At 43.4% G+C, this 26,384-nt stretch overlaps 1 protein-coding gene across 1 annotated transcript in view; it reads left to right on the top strand.

Annotated features, from left to right (window-relative positions):
- Positions 1-26,384, top strand: part of GPATCH2 (G-patch domain containing 2) — a 104,362-nt gene that overhangs the window by 58,891 nt on the left and 19,087 nt on the right. Inside the window, exons 8-9 of the mRNA XM_075267138.1 lie at positions 2,815-2,879; positions 16,936-17,024. Of these exons, the coding sequence (XP_075123239.1) occupies positions 2,815-2,879; positions 16,936-17,024 (154 nt within the window). The remainder of the gene's footprint in view (positions 1-2,814; positions 2,880-16,935; positions 17,025-26,384) is intronic.

Below are 26,384 nucleotides of genomic sequence, written 5' to 3'. Positions count from 1 at the left end.
GTATATGTGCATGTGTGTGTATGCGATATATATATATATATATATATATATATATATATATATATATATATATATATATATATATATATATATATATATTGAATACATACGGAATATTAATTTATTTTTGCAAAAATAGAAAAAAAAAATTTTAAAAAAATTGACACTTATCCCAGATTGTACATTGCCAGATTTTTATTTTTTTTAATTTTATTATTTTTTTTATAGTACAGTATGTATATAAATTCATTTTAATGGACCTTTAGTTTTTGTGACTGTGTCCGGACTCCAGTGAATTTTTTGTAACGTAGCCCAGGGTGTACATTGCTAAATTTTTATAGTGCAGTGTGTTTGTGTATGGGTGCGGGTTCTGGTATCGGACCCCCGCCATTTGGATACTGATGTCTCTGAGACAAAGATATTTATAGCTTATGCTAAAGGTAGATCCTCAATGTTAGAATGATGGGGTCTGACACTCGGCAACGCACTGATCATACATATATATATATATATATATATATATATATATATATATATATATACATATACTATATATATATATATATATATATATATATATATATATATATATATATTATAATCTGCTTTAGGTCTTGTTCACACGGGGAAGACGAGGCAAATTGTGATGCGGATAGATGTCTATGTGAAAAAAGAAGCGAGCTGCCATATCTTGAGGCAGATGCCGCAGCGGAAACTGGCGCATCCGCGTCAGGATAATCCCTTCGCACTAGGCCCATTCATTTGCGCCTACTCCAGAGCAGGAAGCCATATCTGTCAGAAGCCACGGCAGGCGCATTTTGGTCCTGATTCTGACACGGCTTCCCACGTAAAAATCAGGACCAAAATACGCGTCACTAGCCCGTGTGAACTAGGCCTTAGGATGACCCTTTTTCACTGCTTTCAAAGCACAGCACCATACATTTAAAAAAAAAAATGGCTCGCTTGGTGTTGCAGCTCAGCCCCGGTCACTTGGATGGGACTGAGCTGCACCTGCATCACATGAAAAATGAATGCGACATCACTGGCATGAGAAGGAAGGGGTGGACGCCTCAGTCAGCTGATCTGTGGGGGCCTAGGAGTTGGAATCATATATACAGATAGATAGATAGATAGATAGATAGATAGATAGATAGATAGATAGATAGATAGATAGATAGATAGATAGATAGATAGGATAATAGATAGTCAGTGTTAGCCTATAGCCTGTGAAGTGATGGAAATAATGATAGCAGCAGGAAAGGACTGTGCTGGACTTGTCGGAGGCAGTGACCAATTGACTCTGAGGCTATAGAGCAGGGGTCAGCAACCTTTGGCTCTCCAGCTGCTGTGAAACTACAACTCCCAGCATGCTCCATTCACTTCCATAGATGTTCCAAGAACAGCAAAGCATGCATGCTGGGAGTTGTAGTTTTACAACAGATGGCGTCCCGGAGGTTACCTATTGCAGCAATAGAGGACAAGGCAGAGTCATGTAATGAAGTGAAGCACAAGAATAAGTTCCCCAGCAGCACAGATTATTTCAGGAAAGGAGCAAACAGACCTTGTGAGGGACCATTAAAGGTTTTTACCAAAATATTTCTTTAATTCCAGTATCACAAAAATTGTGAAAAAAATGTATTTTTTTTAACATATGAAGCCCCTGAGGAGTGGTAGAGGTCTTATCTCACCTACACTGAGGTGTCCTTGCCGGTAACTTTGGTAAGATTGACTATGACACTGTCCAATGTGACACCGGATCCCACAATCGGGAGATCAGCCTCCTCCTGATGGTGGAGCCCGATAAGCCCCTGTCTCTCCTCCGTGTGGTCGGGCGCTCCATCTACATGTCCGAGATGAGACAGGTGAGGTCTTTTTGTGCTATTATATGTCAACATGTCTATAAGACGACGCCTTGCAATATTTTGGGTTTTCTTACAGAATGCAAAACCGGTCGTCCTCTGTAACACATAACAATAAATCAGACGTGAAAGATACATCATGTTGGTGAAACCTCTTTATTTTCCGACATGAAATTTTTTTTTGTTGGTCGGCTGTGCAGGGGCAGAGCTGTGGGGGGTGGGTGTAGAGGTGGCCATCGCCGAGGTAGCCCAAAGGGCTCTCAGCAACACAAAAAGATGCTGGTATTATAGATGGTACATAGTAGGGCAGGGCCCTATTACAGCTTTTGTATTGCGGCCCGGGAGCTTCACATTATCCCCCGCGGCCTAGGTTATTGAGTCAGTGGGATCATGAAATATCAAGAGATGTGACTTATTAGGGGCCATCTGAGAACCTTTCATCACCTCTATCAATGCCAACTATTTGCCTCCTCCAGTAGCCGCCAATCCACTGATTCTGATGCAGTTGAATTTTTTTCTGTAGCCCCCACCATTCCTGAGTAATCATTCCTGTTAGTGTCAGCACCCAATATGCCAGTTAGACACTCTGCCTAGTGGGCGGTCCCAGACTAGCAGGAACACCCAACTGAAAGTGGGGAATCTCATTACTATAGCCAAGCACCGAATTGCTCAGGAGTGGTGGGGGCTAGAGAAAAATTTCCAACTGGGCCAGAATTGATGAAGTGATAACTATTGAAAGATGCAAAGAGGTGGAGGTGGTGAAAGGTCCCCTTTAAATGAGCTCTCTGCAGCTTTCTGAGTTCCCATAGGAATCTACACTTACCCAATGTGTACAGGTGGGTTCAGATTGTCCCCCATGACAGACGTAGGGGGGGTAAAGATTAGGTACTGTTGCAGGTTGTGTATCTGCATCGGTCTTTTCAATATTCACCTTACAATTTTTTTCTCTTTTTAGCTTTTACGAGATACACGTTCAGATCGAGGACACAAGAAAAACTGTTCGGTCAAGACAGCCAGCAGGTGAGGAGTCACATAGGCGTAGAGACTTAGAGTGGATGTTAATACAGTGGCCTACTTACCCTCTTGTTGACTTATTGCACCTACCTCCCCTTTAAGTCTGCCATTTTTTAACTTCTCATCTAAATAGTTGGAAAATAGTAGATCATGAGCTCCGGTAGATCATAAACTCTGGAAGATGAGGTAGCTCATAAGCTCTGGTAGATCGTAAGCTCCGGAACATCGTAAGCTCCAGAAGATCGTGAGCTCCGATAGATTGTGAACTCCAGAAGATCGTGAGCTCCGATAGATTATAAGCTCCAGAAAATCGCGAGCTCTGGAAGATCGTGAGGTCCGATAGAACGTGAGCTCTGGAAGATCGTGAGCTCTGATAGATCGTGAGCTCTGATAGATCGCGAGCTCTGATAGATCGCGAGCTCTGATAGATCACGAGCTCTGGAAGATCGTGAGCTCTGATAGATTGTGAGCTCTGATAGATTGTGAGCTCTGATAGATTGTGAGCTCTGATAGATTGTGAGCTCTGATAGATTGTGAGCTCTGATAGATTGTGAGCTCTGATAGATTGTGAGCTCTGATAGATTGTGAGCTCTGATAGATTGTGAGCTCTGATAGATTGTGAGCTCTGATAGATTGTGAGCTCTGATAGATTGTGAGCTCTGATAGATTGTGAGCTCTGATAGATTGTGAGCTCTGATAGATTGTGAGCTCTGATAGATTGTGAGCTCTGATAGATCGTGAGCTCTGATAGATCGCGAGCTCTGATAGATTGCGAGCTCTGGAAGATCGCGAGCTCTGGAAGATCGCGAGCTCTGGAAGATCGTGAGCTACGATAGATTGTGAGCTACGATAGATTGTGAGCTCTGATAGATTGTGAGCTCTGATAGATTGTGAGCTCTGATAGATTGTGAGCTCTGATAGATTGTGAGCTCTGATAGATTGTGAGCTCTGATAGATTGTGAGCTCTGATAGATTGTGAGCTCTGATAGATTGTGAGCTCTGATAGATTGTGAGCTCTGATAGATTGTGAGCTCTGATAGATTGTGAGCTCTGATAGATTGTGAGCTCTGATAGATTGTGAGCTCTGATAGATCGTGAGCTCTGATAGATCGCGAGCTCTGATAGATTGCGAGCTCTGGAAGATCGCGAGCTCTGGAAGATCGCGAGCTCTGGAAGATCGTGAGCTACGATAGATTGTGAGCTACGATAGATTGTGAGCTCTGATAGATTGTGAGCTCTGATAGATTGTGAGCTCTGATAGATTGTGAGCTCTGATAGATTGTGAGCTCTGATAGATTGTGAGCTCTGATAGATTGTGAGCTCTGATAGATTGTGAGCTCTGATAGATTGTGAGCTCTGATAGATTGTGAGCTCTGATAGATTGTGAGCTCTGATAGATTGTGAGCTCTGATAGATTGTGAGCTCTGATAGATTGTGAGCTCTGATAGATTGTGAGCTCTGATAGATCGTGAGCTCTGATAGATCGTGAGCTCTGATAGATCGTGAGCTCTGATAGATCGTGAGCTCTGATAGATCGTGAGCTCTGATAGATCGTGAGCTCTGATAGATCGTGAGCTCTGATAGATCGTGAGCTCTGATAGATCGTGAGCTCTGATAGATCGTGAGCTCTGATAGATCGTGAGCTCTGATAGATCGTGAGCTCTGATAGATCGTGAGCTCTGATAGATCGTGAGCTCTGATAGATCGTGAGCTCTGATAGATCGTGAGCTCTGATAGATCGTGAGCTCTGATAGATCGTGAGCTCTGATAGATCGTGAGCTCTGATAGATCGTGAGCTCTGATAGATCGTGAGCTCTGATAGATCGTGAGCTCTGATAGATCGTGAGCTCTGATATATCCTGTTGATCCCTGTCTGACATATAAGATTTGCTTTAAGGGTCAGTCCACACAGTAGAAAATTAAGATATTCCTCTATATTCTGCAATGCTGAGTTTGGACTCCTTGAAAAGTGTCTTCTCACCAGTTGAATAATAAGTTTTGCAGGTATGTGATGATCACATGACCAGTAAACAATGTGAATTTTTATAAAATGACAAAAATTAGATATGTTGAAACTGTTAAGTTGTTGCGGGAAATATATTGGAAGTTGGAGAACATTTGATTTCATGTGTATCTGCTAAAGCTGGAATACCCCTTTAAAGGGATCTATCAATATGTGATTGGTTCTGGGTGTCCGCTGTTTTTCAGCTTTAGGTGATCGCTGCGGCCTCTTCACTGAACATCAAGCGCAGCGGCATATATAGCTTTGCACCTGTGCTTGTTATTTCAGCTCAGCCCCATTCACTCAAATGGGACTGAGACAGTTCTCTATCATCTCACTGATGAAGATGACGTCATCAGCGCAAGACAGAATCCGCAGCTCCCGCGAGGGGTCACAGCCTCCCCGAACAACTGATTGGCATTGTCTTGGGTATTGAACCCCCACTAGTCATTCATATAGAAGCCCCCTTTAATATTCTCTCTGCCAACCAAGTATTCCGGTTTTTCCACGAGAACAGAAATGGTTAAACCGAAGACACTTTCTTGACCTTTGCCAAGGGGAGCTCAGGATCGGGCTATCGACCACATTTTCGTTCATAATCATATTAGAAAATACTTGGAGGAAAATTTGACATTCATCAAGACGTCTTATCTGTTCAAGGTCTGATGTTTTCCCATTGAATTCTGCCTATTGCAAATCCATCGATTGCTGAAATACAGATTTTTTTTTTTTTTCCGGAATATTCTCTCGCAATGCTAATATACAGACAGCGGGCTGAAGTGGGGCCGCTGGTTTTAGCGCTGCAATGGGTTCTGTGGATTTTTTTAGGACTAGGAACAGAAGATTGGAACCGTCTGGTCTGGGTTCTGGCTTGGTTCCGACCCCAGGTCACGGAATCTGAATTAGGGTTGCGACCCCAGGTCACAGAATCTGAATCAGGGTTGCGACCCCGGGTCACGGAATCTGAATTGGGGTTCCGACCCCAGGTCATGGAATCTGAATCGGGGGTTCCAAACCCGGGTCACGGAATTTGAACCAGAGTTCGACCCTGGGTCACGGAATCTGAATCGGGGTTTCCGACCCCGTGTCACGGAATCTGAACCAGGGTTCCGACCCCGGGTCACGGAATCTGAGTCCGTGTTCCGACCCCGGGTCACGGAATCTGAATCTGGGTACCAACCCCGGGTCACGGAATCTGAATCGGGGTTCTGAACCCGGGTCACGGAATCTGAATCCGATTTCTCCACCCCCACCCTCTCCTCCCAGGATCCCAATTACCTTTGCCATTGGCCCTCGGCCACCCTTTGAATCTTTCCTATAGTCGAGGCAATCTGGCAGGGTCTTCCGTACATCCCGGCTATACTTGTTCCATACTCTTTGACATGACTTTACCACATCATGGTGTGAACACGCACTTGTCACAGCCTTCATTCCTACAGCTGATTTAATATTTTCCCCCCTTCGCTTGTCATCTGCTGTTTGGGAAGGAGTCCTAATGTGCTCCAGATACACAACTATTTGTCACCGCTTCCACTTTGCCAAAAATAAATTAAACCATTAATTACGACATTTTTGAGCAGCTGTTAATATATTGGGATAAGAAAATTGAACATTAGATTGTTGGTTAAATGGATGTACTATTAGGGATAGGGAGGGTCCGCCGGCCAATTACGGAGCGCGCGTTCTGCTTCACTTTGTTTTTATTGTCTTTTTAATCTGTTTTTTTTATGTCAGGTTTGAGATCTGAGGTGTTGGCGTGCGCTGTGAACCTATTGTCCTGGATCTATCTTTGTCTATAAGCAGCTCTGTGAATGGGGGGGTCTGCTTTGGACAATAGCTACATGTTAAATGGGACCCCTTGACAATAATCTGATCACCAAGCGGTCCCCCCTTCAATGAGACCTCCAGTGACAGCTGCAATCTGTGAGAAAACCTGACAGTAAGTGTTTAGTTTCCCTGCAACGCCTCCGCAGGAGATATTAGGGATGACAGTGTGTCCATTTACACAGATAGGTTGTCTTTATAATGTAGAAAATGAGAGACTTTCTTTGTAAACCTCTAGGCTCTATATATAAGGCCCCTGCATAAAGAACTTTTAAAGAGTATTCCCACCATAGACATTTATCCATTTATCGCATATCCACAGGATATGTTGTAAATGTCTGACAGATGCAAGCCCTAAAAATGGGACCCATATCTATATACAGGAAAGGGGTCCGCCGTCTTGCCCCAGTCCTAGACATCTAGTAGAGATGGTCACACATATGCACACTTTGTATTCAGAGACTGCAGCCGCTTCAACAGGAATAACAGGGTTTGGGAGATCCCCACTTTGGAAAATGGTGTGCTCCAAAGATGGGTTTTAAATTTATTAGTCTTTTATATACTGTATGTTTAAGTTGAGGATACTCATTTCAATCTCTCATGTTCATGTTGCCCATAAAAGAGATTAGAGAGAGGGGGGATGCAGCTGCAGTTTTTTGTTCAGTGTCTGATATTGCATTGTTGTGGGAGGGAGGAGAGGGAGGCATAAATAGGACATCTGGTTGTCTGTGCATGCCGACGGCGGCAATAACCCAAGTGTCTACATTATATAGGTGAAATAGCCTGTAAAACTGTTCTGTGGCCTGCTGACCCATGTGCCAAATACAGGCAGCTATGGACAGCTTCTTATACACCACTGATGGATTTGCATTGTAGTGGAGGTGCATTTGTGTAAGGGACATTGCCCTTATACAGTGGATGGACTTTTTATTAGAGACACCCATCTAGTAGCGCGTTGGACCTCCTTTGACCTTCAGAATAGCACAGGCTCTGCAAACTAGAATTGTACGCTGTATGGCCCCATTATTAGAGACACCTGACCCTGGCGAACAACATAAGATCCAGTGACACATGGACCCGTATTGGTGTGAATCTACGTTAGATTGGGAAGATTGATCCAAGTGTTGGTCACTGATCATGGGCATTTAGGCCCCATCTTATGGGGGGTGCAGCAGTGTGGAGAATATACCAAAAATAGTGAAAAACATCCAAGAAGAAGGAATCCTGTGGACGGATACAACTTGTTCAATGCTTCTGTCCAACTTCCAAATATGCAACTTTCTGTTCTTCAGAATAGATAGGTTATAACTAGAGATGAGCGAACACTAAAGTGTCCGAGGTTCAAAATCCGATTCGAACAGCCGCACACTGTTCGGCTGTTCGAACAGATTTCGAACCCCATTATAGTCTATGGGGGAAATGCTCGTTTCAGGGGTAGGCAACATTCGATAAAATCATACTTACCAAGTCCACGAGTGACGGTCGGGCTGGATTCTGCTTGAAGTCTTCTCCCGGCGCAGGGTCCCCGCGTCCTCTTCCGGGTGGAATCCACTCTGCCTAGGCAGAGCCGTCTGCGCGTGCGGCTCTGCCCAGGCCCGACGCCTGAGCAGAGCCGACTGCGCATGCGCAGTCAGCTCTGCCTAGGCAGAGTGAATTACACCCGGAAGAAGACGTGGGGACGCAGCGCGGAGAAGACTTCGTAAAGGTAAGAGAAGAACCAGTGTTGATTGGCAGAATGTATAGCATTCTGCCAATCAACGCTGGTTCTGCATCGAACATTAAACTTCGAACAGCTAGTAGTGTTCAATCGAGTACAAGTATTTCGAATACCATAGTATTCGATCGAACACCTACTCGATCGAACACTACTCGCTCATCTCTAGTTATAACAAAAAGACAACCAGTGCGAGCAACATTTTTGTCCAAGGCAATCGGAACTCCAGTGGGCAAAAGAGTGAAAATGAACAGCGGAGAAACATGACCTGGTGAGATGGATCCAGATTTCTGTAGCACCATGTTGATGGAATGGTCCCAAATTGGCGTGATTTGCAGGAACCAGTAAATCGCTTCAAACTGGTGGAGTTGGAGTAATGGTGGAGGGATGCGAGCACTCTTGTGTATACCAACTTATTAAAATTCCGAAGACCTAAGCAGGTCCAACGCACTTCTAGATGGGTGTCTCTAATAAAGTGGCCTTTCACTGTACAAGGGCAATGTCTCTTACACATTTGCCTTGTACATCATTTCTCCTCCACATCCTACACTTTATCATGACACCCGCACTTGGTTGGGGTGTTGGCCTGATGTTTCAATTCAGAATTTGGATTTGATCAATCCCAACTCGCGCTCAATTATATTCCAGTAAATTTCCATAATTCAGCAGATGTTGATATTTTAATGTTTCTGGCATTCGGATCTTGGACAGCTGTCTCCGAGCTTGGGGAAAAAGCAAACATTTAGAGTTAAATGCTGAACATATGTTTAAATAACTAATTAGAAGGGAGAAGAAAACAATGCATTATCCTTTGTAAGGACGCCGCGCCGCCACCGCCGAGAGATTGGGATGTCTGGGCCAACATTAACAGTCCGGGAGTCTCCGGAGAAGCCGAGCGTTGTAAAGGCAGGACAAAAGACGTTCGACTGTGCACAACACCCTTACATGTGTCATACTGCATGCAGATGTAGCAGAGCTGGAGTTGTCATCTAGCACTGGAGACGTTTAGGTTCGGCAGTCTCCTATTTAAAAAATGAAGGGTCCGAAATGCATCGGGCATAACTTTAAAACTATCTAGATAATATTGCGTGCTGCACAGCCCGATGCATTTGTGTGTCCTGACACCTTGCCATCATGGTTGGACCAAGTAGGGGTGAGGCCTTCACTTCTGACACAGATCTGAGCCTGGGACATTTACGGTTCACAGTTTGACCTTTCTTGGACCACTTTTGGCAGAATACCTCTTAAGACCTGCTGTTCTGGATAGGCTCTGATCCAGTCGTCAACACTTCTCGTGTCTAAATGGTCATATCTGTATACTATATTAGAGGGGTGACCATTAGTTGTTTACCCGTGGATAAAAATCTGCCTTGATCACGTGATGGACTCACCGGCTCGTTACTATAATTGTAATTATAACGAGCAGGGTGAATGCCAGCTTACCTGGTGGTATAGCGTAGTGGAGGGGGGTGTTATCTGTGTTAATGGTGGTCTAGAGTAATGCAGGGGATATAATCAGCATCCCTTGAGATATAGGGTAGTGAAAGGGATAATGTTGGTGTCCATGGTGGTCTAAAGTAGTAAAAAAGGCTAATGCAATGTTCCTGGTTGACTAAAGCACTGGAGGAGATAGTGTTAGTGTCCCTGGTGGTCGAGAGTGGTAGAAGGGCTACTATCAGTGTCCCTGGTGGTCTAGAGTTGTGGAATGGCTTATGTCAGTGTCTCTGATGGTGTAGAGTAGTGAAGGGGATATAATCAGTATCCCTAGTGCTGTAGGTAAATTAAAGGGCTTATGTCAGTGTTCCTGAGGGGTAGAAGGTCTAAGATCACTGTCCCTGGTGGTCTAGAGTAGAGAAGGGGCTAAAGTCTGTGTCCCTGGTGGTCTAGGGCAGTGAAGGCATTAATATCTGGAGTCCAGAGTGCGCACTATTGAAGCCAAGGAAGGCATCATAAGTCCGCACGTTTGCTATTTCGTGTGTACTTTGCCCATATTTTGCAGGCTTTTATGTGACTAAAAAAATGAAAAACTGAAAACTCCCATTTCTGGCAATCCGCTTCATATTTTCCTACTGTGCCATGTGAATCCTTACAGCCAAAACATATTTGTTTTTATTTATTTATTAATGTATTTTATTATTTTATTTATTTTATTCCTTCTTTGTACAGATTTTTATCTATTTATTTCATTTATTTTTTTTTATTTGATTTGATTACATCCTTACATATTTTTATCTATCTATTACAGTATTTGATTTGCCTATTAATTTATTTTATATATTGATTTTATTTATTTATTTTTTCCCTTCCTTTTACATATTTTTATTTATCTATTTATTTGATTTATTTTATTTATTTGATTCGATTACTTCCCTACATATTTTTTATTTATCGATTACCGGTAATTTATTTTATTTACTTATTAATTTATTTTATAGATTTATTTATTTTTCCCTCCTTGTACATATTTTTATCTATTAATTTATTTGATTTATTTTTAGTCATTTATTTATTTTATTTGATTACTTCCCTACATATATTTATTTTTTCTATTAATTTATTTGATTTATTCATTTATTTTATACATTTATTTTATTTATTTATTTTTTCCTTCCTTGTGCATATTTTTTATTTATCAAAGTTTGATTTATTTATTTTATTTTATATTTTATTTTATTTTCCCTTCTTTGTGCATATTTTTTTTTATCAATTTATTTATTAATTTATTTTATATATTTAATTTTTTTTCCATCCTTGTACTTATTTTTATCTATTACTTTATTTGATTTTTGTTCTTCTCCTCCTGCAGTCTAAGCGGCCTATAACAGCGATTGTCTTGCAGAATCATTCAGCTCTCCTTATTTTATGTAGTACATCTTCTTGTGTCTATTCTGTATATTATTAGTGCGTGGCTCTGCCCGGTCCCCCCCCCAGTACTGGATTCAGTAATTAATGGGCAGATTCTTGGCTCTTTAGTGGAACATCACATCACCCTGGCTCCAGTAACCCTTCTACCTCCCGCCGCCAGTCCGCTGCTGCTATTTTGACACTTGCAGGCCTGCTCCACTGTTGCGCAGCTGATCCCCTGTCCGTGCTTATATTTTTCTTATTGACAATGAGCGTTCTTGCCAAACGCCAGGGACCATAGTCACATCTGTTTGTTTCCTGAGCCTGTCTGGGTCTGCTAGGAAATACTTCTTGTCCAGAGGGCAGCTTTAACTAGGCTTAATCCTCTCAAAATTCTCTCTATCCAAATGAATAAAGTGGGGCGACAGATTCCTGTTGTCTCTCTCCGAAAAAAAAATATTCCATTTGACACTGTTTACTCGCGTCCCTGTCACCATCTCGTCTTAAGCCAAGTTTCCAGGCAAGGTGGCCGTCCGGAGTCCGAATACGTTACTGTATCTCTGGCCGCCTTACCGGCTCGGATACGGGCGGAAGATCTTGTGTGAGACTTCAATAGATCAAAGTGCTTTATATTATCCCATAGAGTATATAGAATTGTCAAAAATAGGTGAACACCCCTCCTGTATAAGAGAACGGGCCATTTCAATGACACGTTACATCGGGAGAAAGGGAAAGTAGTGTCAGTTTATTAAAACCAGATCATGAAATCCTATCACTTTTTTTTTTTTTTTTTCCTATTGTTTTTATTTTCCGTACATTACTATGAGGGCGGCCATACTTTAGGATCTTATACAGACAGCTGATGGGTCCTGGGGTCCTGCCATTGGGCTGACATTGGGTGCACTATATATATATATATGACTTGCTGATCCTGCCGCTGTTTCTTCTCATACACCAAGGCAGCAATAGCAAGTGCAGATAAACTGCGTGTCCTCAGATCACCTACATAGATTCTACGGAAGGGATTGAGCGATTTTTATTTTTTATTTTTTTTTTATACCAAATAAATAGGGAACCCAATACCCCCAGAAGCATTGGATCTGTTCCAAGGATCACTGGCTAGTATTAGTATACTGTGTTATGCCCAATGCACCCTGGTGTGTTCGACTTTCACTTCACAGGCCATGTGAATATTTATCAGTCACATGGCCTGTTTGCAGTTCAGTCCCATTCAAGTGAAGGGACGGAGCTGCAATACCAAGCATGGCCACTATACAATGTAAAGAGGCTGCAGCACTCCTCCAAGCCCTAAAGTCTTTTCCTGGGTGTCAGACCCCGACTGATCTAATATTGGTGATCTACCCTTGCTCTAGCGGTTATGCCAAAAAGCCTATTTATCCTTTATCCTTAGATAGTGGATACATTTCTGATCGGTGGGGTCTTAAAATTCCGTAGAACAAGGATGATTTACCCCCATTGTGATTGCAGCCATTGGAGAAGAGGTGTTGTTAGTGGAGATTGTCCCGGGAGTTAACATTTTCTTATTTGATCCAGCAGACCCTTGATGATGGACCTGGGGATCCCAGCCTTACCCCCCGACCTTAGGGTCATTCTTCCTACCTATGCCACGGGACAGATTTTGCTATAATAAGCTCCAGTGAAATCAGGGGATGAGGAGCGACCCAGTGTCAAGGCTGGTATGGATCCCATGACCAGCCGAATTCCTGGGTCCATCGTCAAGAGTGCACTGGAACAAATGGAAGAAAATTGAACTCCACGGACAACCCGTTTAATCATTGACAATGCAGAATAGAAGTAAATCCGTTTCCTAATTCCACCGTAAGCTTTCTTTATCTTCTCCCTATACAGTCTATATATCGTACTGTATAGAGACAGAGGAGATAAAACAGACCGCGCTTCACCTTGGCTCTTGATCAAAGTGTCGTGCTATGCAAAGACAGATGATTCATTTATTATGAGGGGCCCGGCCGCCTCTCCGACATACAGTACATTGATTTTAAATTAAAAAGTAACTGCAGTGTTCTACATGAGGGGTGACAAGAGTAACAAAGTGGTCCTTACTTAATGTTATTACAAACAGCTCTATCGCCGGGGCCTCCAGGAATCTTGTGTTTCACGAGGGTCTGAGTGCTATAATCTGACTGATCAATAATCTAGATATCTCAATGCAGCCTAGCAGATAATCAATTCTTGCTAGAATTACTCAGGCACGGCGAGCGCTTACTCTTGCAAGGCAGGTCCTCGAGTTCACTTGGCCGGCTTTATTAATTTCTATTTTTTTTTTATGCGCCTCTCGAGGTTACGTTTCATGATAAATGATGATGCTGCACTGACAGACGGGGAAAATACCAAAACTAAGGTAGAAAGATACAAGAAGCCGGATACACAGGATAGTAGAACAATGGGATGGATGAGATGAGCTTCTGTACCCAGATACACAGTCCAGTCACATTAACGGGACCACTTGTCCAAATCCAGAATAACCCCCTTTGGCAGAGCGGACCGCTGTGAGACGTGCAGGAAGAGAGGGGATGATGTCACTGGGATGTTGAGCCATGCCGACTCCAGTGCCGTGGCCAGCTGCGCTAGGTTATGCGGTTGAGCATCCATGGCGCAAACAACCCGATCAAGGTGGTCCCACAGATTCTAGATTGGGTTCAAGTCCGGGGAATTTGCTGACCAAGGGAGTGCGGTAAACTCATCCTGGTGCTCCTCGAACCACGCACGTACACTGCGAGCTTTAGGACACGTCGCATTGTCCTGCTGGTAGGTGCCATCATCCTGAGGAAAAACAATTCATATGTAGGGGTGAACATGGTCCGCAAGGATAGATGCATACTTGTGTTGATCCATCTTGCCTTCCACAATGATGATTGCACCCAGATGGCTGATGACACGCGCCTTCTGCCATTGGTTATTTAACGTTGACGTCAAAAGTAGGCGGGGGCACATTAATAGGACTGGACTGTGTATTATGGCAGGTTGGGGATTAGCCTCGCGCGTCACTGCCAAGATGTCCTCTGCTCGGTTGTCAACACGGTCCTGAATCTGGCTTGAAAAGGGGGTTGTTGGCTGGTTTGGAGCCCCTAAACTAGTAACAAGTCTGGTGATCTTCACAGTCAGGCCCAACTGTAGCTCCTCCTTCTTCAGCCTGACTACGACTACAACTCTGACACCATATATGGCTGACAGCCATGGTTAGACAGAAGCCAAAAAGCTCCTCATTTCGAGTGACCAAGTTCCTATACAAGGGGCAAGTTGATGTAACAGACCCGACCTTCAAGCTACACCCCCGGATACTTGACAACTTGGCTGCATCTGCTCAAGAACTTTTGCACTTTGTTTGCACTTGTGTAATCGCAGCCAGCGGACCAGATACAATCCCCTGACCCCCGATCGGGCAGCATTACTGTAAGCATCTCCAGCAGGTCATATTGTTCTATCTAAAGACAATTAAATAGGAAATTAGGAGAAAAACGGGCATTAAAATAATTTGGTGTCCTTAAAATAATTAGCATTTCAGTGTGAGCCCCTGGGTGAAGGGCAGGCGATATACCCCGCCTGCGTGCCAGCTTTTTCCAGACTAGCAGAACATCATTAAGAAAAGAGATCAGACACCGAGCTCACAGAATGTATAATACCGTCAATGTGTATCCGGGGAAAAGTGGACATTTTAAGAGAAAACTTCAATGTTTTCAATTAGAAAGGTCAGTGTTCTTTTCAATAAAGTCACGCAGCCCGCTGATATCAAAAAAAGTCAAGAGAATTTACGTGGTTGACTGGTTTGGACAGCTCGCTGCTTCAGTAATGGGTTTGCAGTGGTATGTTGGTCACGAAGGGTCTTCTGGTTGGACTCCTTGGTGGTCCCCATGGTTATTGAAAGCAGCAGCTTCCTCCTAGTTTTGGAAAGTTTGACATCATTGGACTGTTCATATACAGATGGATGAGGTAGTATATACTGGGGCCAGGCCTTTAACATCCTGGTGCACTGCTCGTCGCTGCCACCTATTGCCTGCGCCATCCCATGCATCAAGAATTGCTCCTCTCACTGCTGTCATATCACCCATCCTTCTTAAACAGGACTCTTTATAGGGGGGATCATATTTTCAGGAGACCCCTTTACCTTACAGGACATCAGACGTCAAAAATATCTTGAATATATCCAGAGTCCTGTGCCACCCCATGCATTTTTTCGCACTATCAGTCACCACTGATGTGATATCATGCATCATTCATGAACAGCACTCTTTATAGGGGTGATCATAATTTCACAAAAACCCCTTTACTTTGCAGGACGTCAGACATCAAAAATATCTTCAGTATATCCACAGTCTTGAGAAAGACCTTTGACTTGCATCTTCTCACACCACCAGTCCCTTGTTATTCATAGGAAAATCCCTTTAAAATACTGGCAAATCCTAGCTGTTTGCTATCAATTCCTAAAAAAGGAATACCCCTTTAGGTTGAGGTCACACATTGCTGCTTTTTTGAATCAAAGAGTGGCTTCAAAATGAATGGGAAGAATAAAGGTAGCCAAAATAAATACAGCAAAATAGGCAACAAATAATGCAGCTTTTCTGCACCTTATGGTCTAAGCCTTAAAGGGTTTTTTTCACCAGGACCCAACATGTCAACCCAACCCTGCAGATATATCGGTTAGGGTCACCTGAATCCTACGGTGTTTTCCCCTTGTGAATCGCTGCCTCCGTTCCTGAGATATCACTATTTTTATCAATATACAAATAATCACTCTTCAGCAATGGCGGCGCCCTTATTGTCCCAAAAGCTCATTTGCATATGACAAAAATGGCGATATCTCAGCAATGGAAGCACTGATTCACAAGGGGAAAACACCGTTAGATTCAGGAAACCCTAATCTACCTTTCTGCATGTTGGGCTGATATACTGAAATTCCGGTGACATTCCCTTTAAGTTCCTTTAAAGGCCTATGGTCAGGGAATAGAGGGCTGAGAGCATGAGCCTTACAACTAGAAATCATCTTTAACACTCGTGTCAGTGTGCAGTCTGTAAAGCACGTCGTCTCCAGCTTGTGTCAAGCCTTCGCTCCTCGCAGTACCTCAAGTGTTCGCGAACAGGATCTGCGTGCACCTTATAAAAAAAACCCGCGGTGATGGAGTGCGGTGCTTATAGCAATTAGCTATAATTGTATTTTATATTGCTTACCATAGAAAATGATTTTCTTTTTGCATATTACCCTTAAAATAAATGGCTACCAGCATTTCCTGTAATAAACGTGGGGCTGACAGGAAGGCATTAGTAACCAATTGATAACCTAGAAACAGTATTGTGATCTCTCCCTACAATTAATCTGGGCTATTTACCTGTCACCGGCCCCGGGCTTGGATTTTTTTTTTTTTTTTTTTTTACATGGAGGTAGGAAGATTGCCAGATCTTAAAATTAAAAAGCATTCCTTTTATATTATTCATTCCGGCCAGAATTTATGGCGGTGGGTTTATACGCTGAGCACTTGTCAACAAACATAATTATGTTTCGATATAAAGAAGATTGGTGGCGGTATTATGCAGCCCATCTTCGCGGAGAAGCCTCTGATTTAAGCCCAGATTATATAGGACATATATCTGCTTGACGCTTTTTCCCTTCTTTGTTAACAGTTTTGTTTGTTAATTACTTTCAGACAAACGAGTGTCCATTTAGGATCCTTGTTTATGGGAGACATCAAACGGAGAAGAAAGGCGGCTCCGCTCCCGGGACCTACGGCGGCTGGTAAGGCATTTGTGCGTTTAGTGATGTGGTATGGAAAGTAGACGTTCACCCGTCATCCGGAGGGAAAACCGAGGCTTTGTGTCGTAAGGTGTATTTTTTTTCTATATTTTAGTTACTGGAAACTGTCAACAAGCTGATGTTAGCAGATCGGTTATTGTTAGTAGGTGCCCTAAATTTAAAAAAAAAAAAATACCGTATATACTCGAGTATAAGCCGACTTTTCCGAGCTCTCCTTGGCTTATACTCGAGTCTGTCCACGGAGCACAGAAAACTGGAAGAGGGAGGTCCTTTAGTGCTACTGCTCTGTGATTGGCTTGTCATGAGGTCACGTGCCTGTGATGTCATCAAAGGTCCTGTAGCCACTGGTAGGTAACATCTGCAGATAAGGTGGAGTCTAAATCCTAGTAGCTTCGCCCATGGTCATGACGTCATCAGAGGTCCTTTCGCACCCTAGGATTTAGCATCTACCCTGCAGATGAGTGGCCAGGATTCATTGTGTCTTATGGAAGATGTCTGTTGTATGGAGGAGAGGAAGCTACAGTAACGTGACACACAGGGACCTTCCTTTAGTTACTCTGCCTAGTAATGTCAGGCATTTGGGGTTATTCATTTAGTGTCAGTAACTCCATGTGCCTCATATTAATAACAGTTAACCCCATCATGTCCCTCCTATTAACCCCTGTGTGCCCCATATAAGGGTTACTAATATGTGAGACACATGAGGGGACTAATGAAGGACCTTAATTATGAAGATACCTAATTATTACCTCCATATGTCCCACATATCAGTAACTCTTATGTGAGGCACACAGGGGGTTAATGTGAGGGCCATGATGGGGTTAACTGCTATTACCATGGAGTTACTAAGCTGCAATGCACATGGGCCAGACTTATGCTCGAGTCAATAAGTTTTCCCAGTTTTTTGTGGTAAAATTAGGGGTCTCTGCTTATATTTGGGGGTCGGCTTATACTCGAATATATATATATATATATATATATATATATTTTAATTTTTTTTTATTTATATATAATTTATAGACGAATTTTAATAATTATTAGTTTTTTGGTTTTTTTAGCAAAAAAACCTGAAGTTTAGAGAGCTGGAAAGTCTACGCTATGCATTCGGTACTCTGTCATTCGGGTCCCTAAAAATGCATTTTTCCGCAGACCCCATTAAGTACCCACATTAAGTATAATGGGGTACACAAGGTGTCCATTGGGTTGGAAAAAAAAAACAAAAAAATGCTTTGGCCTTTTTTTTTTTTTGTCTTTTCCGGGACAAATCCGTTTTTGCTTTTCTCAACAGCACACTTGGTAATGTAGTAATGCCTAATACATTTTTATTTATTTACTTTTATATGTATTGTAGGTAAAGTGGGAGTGATTTGAATTTTTATATATTTTTCTAAAAAAAAAAATATATATATATATATATATATATATATTTTTTAATCCCCTTCCTCCCCTCAGGGAGTTTGATTACATTGCTTATACCATAGGCTGCAGTGTTACTGTGTTGCCGTCTATGATAAAATCCCTATATAACTATTGAAGCCTCAGTAGTCATATTGCTAAGGCAGCCATTGCAACTAGACTGCTTGCAATGGCCACACGTACCGGCGTGCTTTAACCTTCACTGTAATAGTATGCCGGATGTTGGGGTAAGGTAGTAAGAATCGAGGGTGAAATAATCAAATGAATTCAATGAATGGCCCGGCCATACTGCCTTCATTGTGTATTGCCAAATATCTCATTAAACAATACAAAAATATGGAAGCATGCTGAAAAAATTCCCATGTGCAAGATATTGCTTTCATGTACTTGATTTGGCGCCCCCTGCTGTTCTCTTGATTGTTTCTTTGGACGTCCACCTTATGTGTCCAGTGCTGGTGAGAAGAAGCCGCCTCTATTGCCCTCATTCTTATTGGCTGGCTGAACAATAGCAGGAAAGTCTCATCTGCCCACGTACAAGAGGATGTGGAACATGTGACTAAGCTACTGATCATGTATGACCACCAGCACCAGAGACCTGAGGTGGACATTCAGAGAGGGAATCAAACATAGTAATAGTAAGTGTGTCACATAACATAAGCATAGTAAGTGTGTCACATCGGTATCTATACATGATAACAGAAAGACTATGACCAGGAGAGAAGAGAACATGTCTACGGTAAGTTTCCTGACTGGCTTTCCTGTCCCCTGTCTTACATGTAACCTATGGGCAGGTTCTCTCTGAGGTACAGGTGACAGTACATGTAACCTATGGGCAGGTTCTCTCTGAGGTACAGGTGACAGTACATGTAACCTATGGGCAGGTTCTCTCTGAGGTACAGGTGACAGTACATGTAACCTATGGGCAGGTTCTCTCTGAGGTACAGGTGACAGTACATGTAACCTATGGGCAGGTTCTCTCTGAGGTACAGGTGACAGTACATGTAACCTATGGGCAGGTTCTCTCTGAGGTACAGGTGACAGTACATGTAACCTATGGGCAGGTTCTCTCTGAGGTACAGGTGACAGTACATGTAACCTATGGGCAGGTTCTCTCTGAGGTACAGGTGACAGTACATGTAACCTATGGGCAGATTCTCTCTGAGGTACAGGTGACAGTACATGTAACCTATGGTCAGGTTCTCTCTTTGGTACAGGTAACAGTACATATAACCTATGGGCAGGTTCTCTGAGGTACAGGTGACAGTACATGTAACCTATGGGCAGGTTCTCTCTGAGGTACAGGTGACAGTACATATAAGTTATGGGCAGGTTCTCTCTGAGGTACAGGTGACAGTACATGTAACCTATGGTCAGGTTCTCTCTGAGGTACAGGTGACAGTACATGTAACCTATGGGCAGGTTCTCTCTGAGGTACAGGTGACAGTACATGTAACCTATGGGCAGGTTCTCTCTGAGGTACAGGTGACAGTACATGTAACCTATGGGCAGGTTCTCTCTGAGGTACAGGTGACAGTACATGTAACCTATGGGCAGGTTCTCTCTGAGGTACAGGTAACAGTACATGTAACCTATGGGCAGGTTCTCTCTGAGGTACAGGTGACAGTACATATAAGTTATGGGCAGGTTCTCTCTGAGGTACAGGTGACAGTACATGTAACCTATGGGCAGGTTCTCTCTGAGGTACAGGTGACAGTACATGTAACCTATGGGCAGGTTCTCTCTGAGGTACAGGTGACAGTACATGTAACCTATGGGCAGGTTCTCTCTGAGGTACAGGTAACAGTACATGTAACCTATGGGCAGGTTCTCTCTGAGGTACAGGTGACAGTACATATAAGTTATGGGCAGGTTCTCTCTGAGGTACAGGTAACAGTACATGTAACCTATGGGCAGGTTCTCTCTGAGGTACAGGTGACAGTACATATAAGTTATGGGCAGGTTCTCTCTGAGGTACAGGTGACAGTACATGTAACCTATGGGCAGGTTCTCTCTGAGGTACAGGTGACAGTACATGTAACCTATGGGCAGGTTCTCTCTGAGGTACAGGTGACAGTACATGTAACCTATGGGCAGGTTCTCTCAGGTACAGGTGACAGTACATATAACCTATGGGCAGGTTCTCTCTGAGGTACAGGTGACAGTACATGTAACCTATAGGCAGGTTCTCTGAGGTACAGGTGACAGTACATGTAACCTATGGGCAGGTTCTCTCTGAGGTACAGGTGACAGTACATATAACCTATGGGCAGGTTCTCTGAGGTACAGGTGACAGTACATGTAACCTATGGGCAGGTTCTCTCTGAGGTATAGGTGACAGTACATATAACCTATGGGCAGGTTCTCTCTGAGGTACAGGTAACAGTACATGTAACCTATGGGCAGGTTCTCTCTGAGGTACAGGTGACAGTACATATAAGTTATGGGCAGGTTCTCTCTGAGGTACAGGTGACAGTACATGTAACCTATGGGCAGGTTCTCTCTGAGGTACAGGTGACAGTACATATAAGTTATGGGCAGGTTCTCTCTGAGGTACAGGTGACAGTACATATAACCTATGGGCAGGTTCTCTGAGGTACAGGTGACAGTACATGTAACCTATGGGCAGGTTCTCTCTGAGGTATAGGTGACAGTACATATAACCTATGGGCAGGTTCTCTCTGAGGTACAGGTAACAGTACATGTAACCTATGGGCAGGTTCTCTCTGAGGTACAGGTGACAGTACATGTAACCTATGGGCAGGTTCTCTGAGGTACAGGTGACAGTACATGTAACCTATGGGCAGGTTCTCTCTGAGGTATAGGTGACAGTACATATAACCTATGGGCAGGTTCTCTCTGAGGTACAGGTAACAGTACATGTAACCTATGGGCAGGTTCTCTCTGAGGTACAGGTGACAGTACATATAAGTTATGGGCAGGTTCTCTCTGAGGTACAGGTGACAGTACATGTAACCTATGGGCAGGTTCTCTCTGAGGTACAGGTGACAGTACATATAAGTTATGGGCAGGTTCTCTCTGAGGTACAGGTGACAGTACATATAACCTATGGGCAGGTTCTCTGAGGTACAGGTGACAGTACATGTAACCTATGGGCAGGTTCTCTCTGAGGTATAGGTGACAGTACATATAACCTATGGGCAGGTTCTCTCTGAGGTACAGGTAACAGTACATGTAACCTATGGGCAGGTTCTCTCTGAGGTACAGGTGACAGTACATATAAGTTATGGGCAGGTTCTCTCTGAGGTACAGGTGACAGTACATGTAACCTATGGGCAGGTTCTCTCTGAGGTACAGGTGACAGTACATATAAGTTATGGGCAGGTTCTCTCTGAGGTACAGGTGACAGTACATATAACCTATGGGCAGGTTCTCTGAGGTACAGGTGACAGTACATGTAACCTATGGGCAGGTTCTCTCTGAGGTATAGGTGACAGTACATATAACCTATGGGCAGGTTCTCTCTGAGGTACAGGTAACAGTACATGTAACCTATGGGCAGGTTCTCTCTGAGGTACAGGTGACAGTACATGTAACCTATGGGCAGGTTCTCTGAGGTACAGGTGACAGTACATGTAACCTATGGGCAGGTTCTCTCTGAGGTACTGATGACAGTACATGTAACCTATGGGCAGGTTCTCTCTGAGGTACAGGTGACAGTACATGTAACCTATGGGCAGGTTCTCTCTGAGGTACTGATGACAGTACATGTAACCTATGGGCAGGTTCTCTCTGAGGTACAGGTGACAGTACATGTAACCTATGGGCAGGTTCTCTCTGAGGTACTGATGACAGTACATTTTGGGCAGGTTCTCTCTGAGGCACTGATGACAGTACATATAACCTATGGGCAGGTTCTCTCTGAGGTACTGATGACAGTACATATAACCTATGGGCAGGTTCTCTCTGAGGTACTGATGACAGTACATATAACCTATGGGCAGGTTCTCTCTGAGGTACTGATGACAGTACATTTTGGGCAGGGTGATGTGACTTCCCTCATACTCCTCGCTATGGTTTCCAGTATCTTCTCTCTGATTTCTACACATTTCATGGTTGTAATTTCTCGTTTTCTGAGCAGCGTCCAGCGCCATGTGCCAGCCCCAGAGGCTGCTGGAGCCTGAGCCTCTTCCAAGCGCTGTCCCTCCTGACACTTCACTCGCTGGCCTGTCATGGTGATACTTATGATAATTAAATATATGACTTAATTACAAAGCGGAGGAGCCTGGCCCAATTCTTCACCCTATCTAGCCTGTACACACCCCTGTGCCTTCGTATGAAACCAGGACACGGGGGCGGATAATGAAAAGCTCACCCTATGGGAACGGGCCGGGTGCTTTTAAGTGTGGCTTCCATTAAATGGGATTGAAGCAGGAGACTATAGAAACCATACAGCTGCCGAATCTTCTCCTCTCTCGTGAGTTTCGCCCCTCTCGTCCCCTGTGCCGCTCAGTTAAGATTTTGATGCTAAACTTTTTGTCGTTCTTTAGTTGTGTGTTGAAGCTTCTCCATCTGAGATTCTGAAGTTGACATAATTCTTATTATAACAGCACCTCTCTTGTCTGCAGGCAATGTCTGGTATTGCAGTTCAGCCCCATTCTATTGCAGTAGTGACTAATTGATATCATATCTTTGCTTTGCACAATCTGCATGAAGTGTAAAACTTCCTATACACATGTGACTGACAGCTATTCCTCCTGACCACCACATACACATGCATGCTCAGTTCAGCCAAGTATGCATGTGTTCACTCTGGGAAGAGGAGATTTAGCTTCTGCCAGATACCTCTCACCATAGCTTATCTTCTAAAACGATTATGCAATGAAATTATCCCATCAATATGTGACCAATGGGTGCCCAACACCTGGGACCCCTGTCTTTCAGCTGTTTGAAGATGACATATCCTTCTCCTGGTGCTGTATTATATCCTGGAGTATAATACAGGATGTAACTCAGGATCAGTACGGGATAAGTAATGTAATGTATGTACATAGTGACTGTACCAGCAGAATAGTGAGTGCAGCTCTGGAGTATAATACAGGATGTAACTCAGGATCAGTACAGGATAAGTAATGTAATGTATGTACACAGTGACTGTACCAGCAGAATAGTGAGCGCAGCTCTGGAGTATAATACAGGATAAGTAATGTAATGTATGTACACAGTGACTGTACCAGCAGAATAGTGAGCGCAGCTCTGGAGTATAATACAGGATAATGTAATGTATGTACACAGTGACTGTGCCAGCAGAATAGTGAGCGCAGCTCTGGAGTATAATACAGGATAAGTAATGTAATGAATGTACACAGTGACTGTACCAGCAGAATAGTGAGCACAGCTCTGGAGTATAATACAGGATAAGTAATGTAATGTATGTACACAGTGACTGTACCAGCAGAATAGTGAGCGCAGCTCTGGAGTATAATACAGGATAAGTAATGTAATGTATGTACACAGTGACTGTACCAGCAGAATAGTGAGCGCAGCTCTGGAGTATAATACAGGATAAGTAATGTAATGTATGTACACAGTGACTGTACCAGCAGAATAGTGAGCGCAGCTCTGGAGTATAATACAGGATGTAACTCAGGATCAGTACAGGATAAGTAATGTATGTACACAGTGACTGTACCAGCAGAATAGTGAGCGCAGCTCTGGAGTATAATACAGGATGTAACTCAGGATCAGTACAGGATAAGTAATGTAATGTATGTACACAGTGACTGTACCAGCAGAATAGTGAGTGCAGCTCTGGAGTATAATACAGGATAAGTAATGTAATGTATGTACACAGTGACTGTACCAGCAGAATAGTGAGCGCAGCTCTGGAGTATAATACAGGATGTAACTCAGGGTAGGCAATGTAGGTCTGGGAAAGGGTTAACATAACTCATGCATCTAATTCAGAGGTTGCAAAAAACTCCATTTGTTCTCCTGGTTCTGAACCAGATGGGAGGGGAGGGATAAGTACGTTTAGGAAAAGCATCAAGGTTCATCAATTGTATTTTTCTGCCTTAAGAATCATTTTTGGGATTTCAGGAGAATAAAATGATAGTGATTACGATGCTGTGACATGGACTTCAGTTGCGGATAGTGTAGTGTCCTATAGCCACAGGATGTAGAAAACACTTAATTTACTCCCAGATAACAACGTCTTATTAAGACGCCGCAGTCCCAGTGTAAGAGGCGGATTTAATACTCTCCTTACCTTGATATTAAATTCTGGCTGTCACAGGTTTGTAATAGAGGTTTAAGGTCTTTAATTCCCTGCTAGAGGTTTTTCTCTAACCACCGGGCCGACAGCCTCCAAGTAAATCATTTGCGGGCTCGTCCTTTACATGTTTTGTTTACGGTGCAGTTTTGAGACGTATGTATGAAGTAATATCGTCCCGATGTAAGTTGTAAGGATGTTCAGCAAGGTCACAGCCGTCGTATTTACTACCAGACACCACAGGGTAACCTTCTGTAATACTGTTGTGCAAAAAGTTATAGCATATAGTTAAATGGGTGTTTTTGGAAATTACAATATTCATGACCTATTTGTAGGATGAGTTATCAGTATTGAATTGGTAGAGGTGCGACTCTCCTCACCCCTGAAAGTTGTAGTTACAGTGCCTTAAACTCCACCACTCTGTTACCATTTACTTGGATGAAACCTGAGCTGTAATACCAGGTACAACCACTACATAGGGTAAGGCACTATCTGCTTCCGGCTAGTGCTGGTCCCCCTGATTGTGGTTCCTGCGAATTCCCTGATCACAGATTGCCCTGCTGCTAGGTTCCCCAGTAGTCAGCCTGGTTATGTGATACATGAATGTGTCCAGTCCTAAGAGAAGAAGGGACACCATTTGTCTCTCCTCCAGCAATAGTAATTACCGGTAGCTCAAATCCTCCCACACCTCCAAAGTCAACAGTCTCTTTCACATTTTATGTTTTCCAGGGTTGGCTGCTTGTAGCTCTAGAGTATATCTATGATCAGGGATTCCAACTTAGTTTGGTTTTCCCTCCTGCTTTACACTGCAGTTCTGCTTTTTCACATTGGCAGTAGCATCTACATTAAGAACAAGCACACAAGGTTGTAAGCGCTCCGGTAATTGTCATCAGTAAACCCAGGGCCGGCATATGGATATCATAGAGTGGAGTTTTCTGCTGTGTCCAGGTCTGCCTCTCTTCATAAATGAGGGGCATCCTCTGCTGGTGCAGGGCATAAAAACTTCGGGAGTCTTCGGGAATCTTCCATCCATCCTTTATGGGAATGCAGGGATTGCTAGTTAAGCAATTTCCTAATCCACAGCAGGTAATTGATAGGACCAGCCGACAGTAGCCAACAACAATCCGACAAGTCAACAAAGCCGACAAGTGGCCAACAAACCTACACCAGTCTGGTTCACAGAATCTAAAGTCATCCCGAGCTATTTACCATACCTTCTACAGAGCAAGATGGCTGCTCAGGACCCACGTTGCAAATCCACGTGTCAGAAAACAGGTGCATTTGCAAGTTAAGCACCAGACCAGTGGTGGGCAAAGAGAGTAATTCACAAGCCAAAGTGAAAATCAGGAGAGTAGCCAACGTCACTTCTCTGTGGTGTGTTCGGGGGTAGGGAGTGATGTTCACTGATTGTATGGACAAAGATTTTTACGTTTCCCAATAAAACATTTGGATTTTATGTACGTGGATGCCGGATTCTTCATTTCTTGAGTACAGGAATAGCCAGAATGAGGACATAGAGTCCGAATAGAGCTCAGCTTCTCCGATGAGATGGTAGACACGGGGTCAGTGTTCTCAAAGATGGTGGGATCCAGGGGCCACACAGTGGCTCACTGGTTAGCACTGCAGCCTTGCAGCGCTGGAGTCCTGGTGTTCAAATCCCGCCAAGGGCAAAAAACCATCTGCAAGGAGTTTGTATG

This window comes from Leptodactylus fuscus, chromosome 3 (genome assembly GCF_031893055.1).
Source record: "Leptodactylus fuscus isolate aLepFus1 chromosome 3, aLepFus1.hap2, whole genome shotgun sequence".
NCBI classification, from domain to species: domain Eukaryota; kingdom Metazoa; phylum Chordata; class Amphibia; order Anura; family Leptodactylidae; genus Leptodactylus; species Leptodactylus fuscus.
The sequence above is the reverse complement of the archived record's forward strand: the minus strand, read 5'-3'. Positions and strand labels throughout refer to the sequence as shown.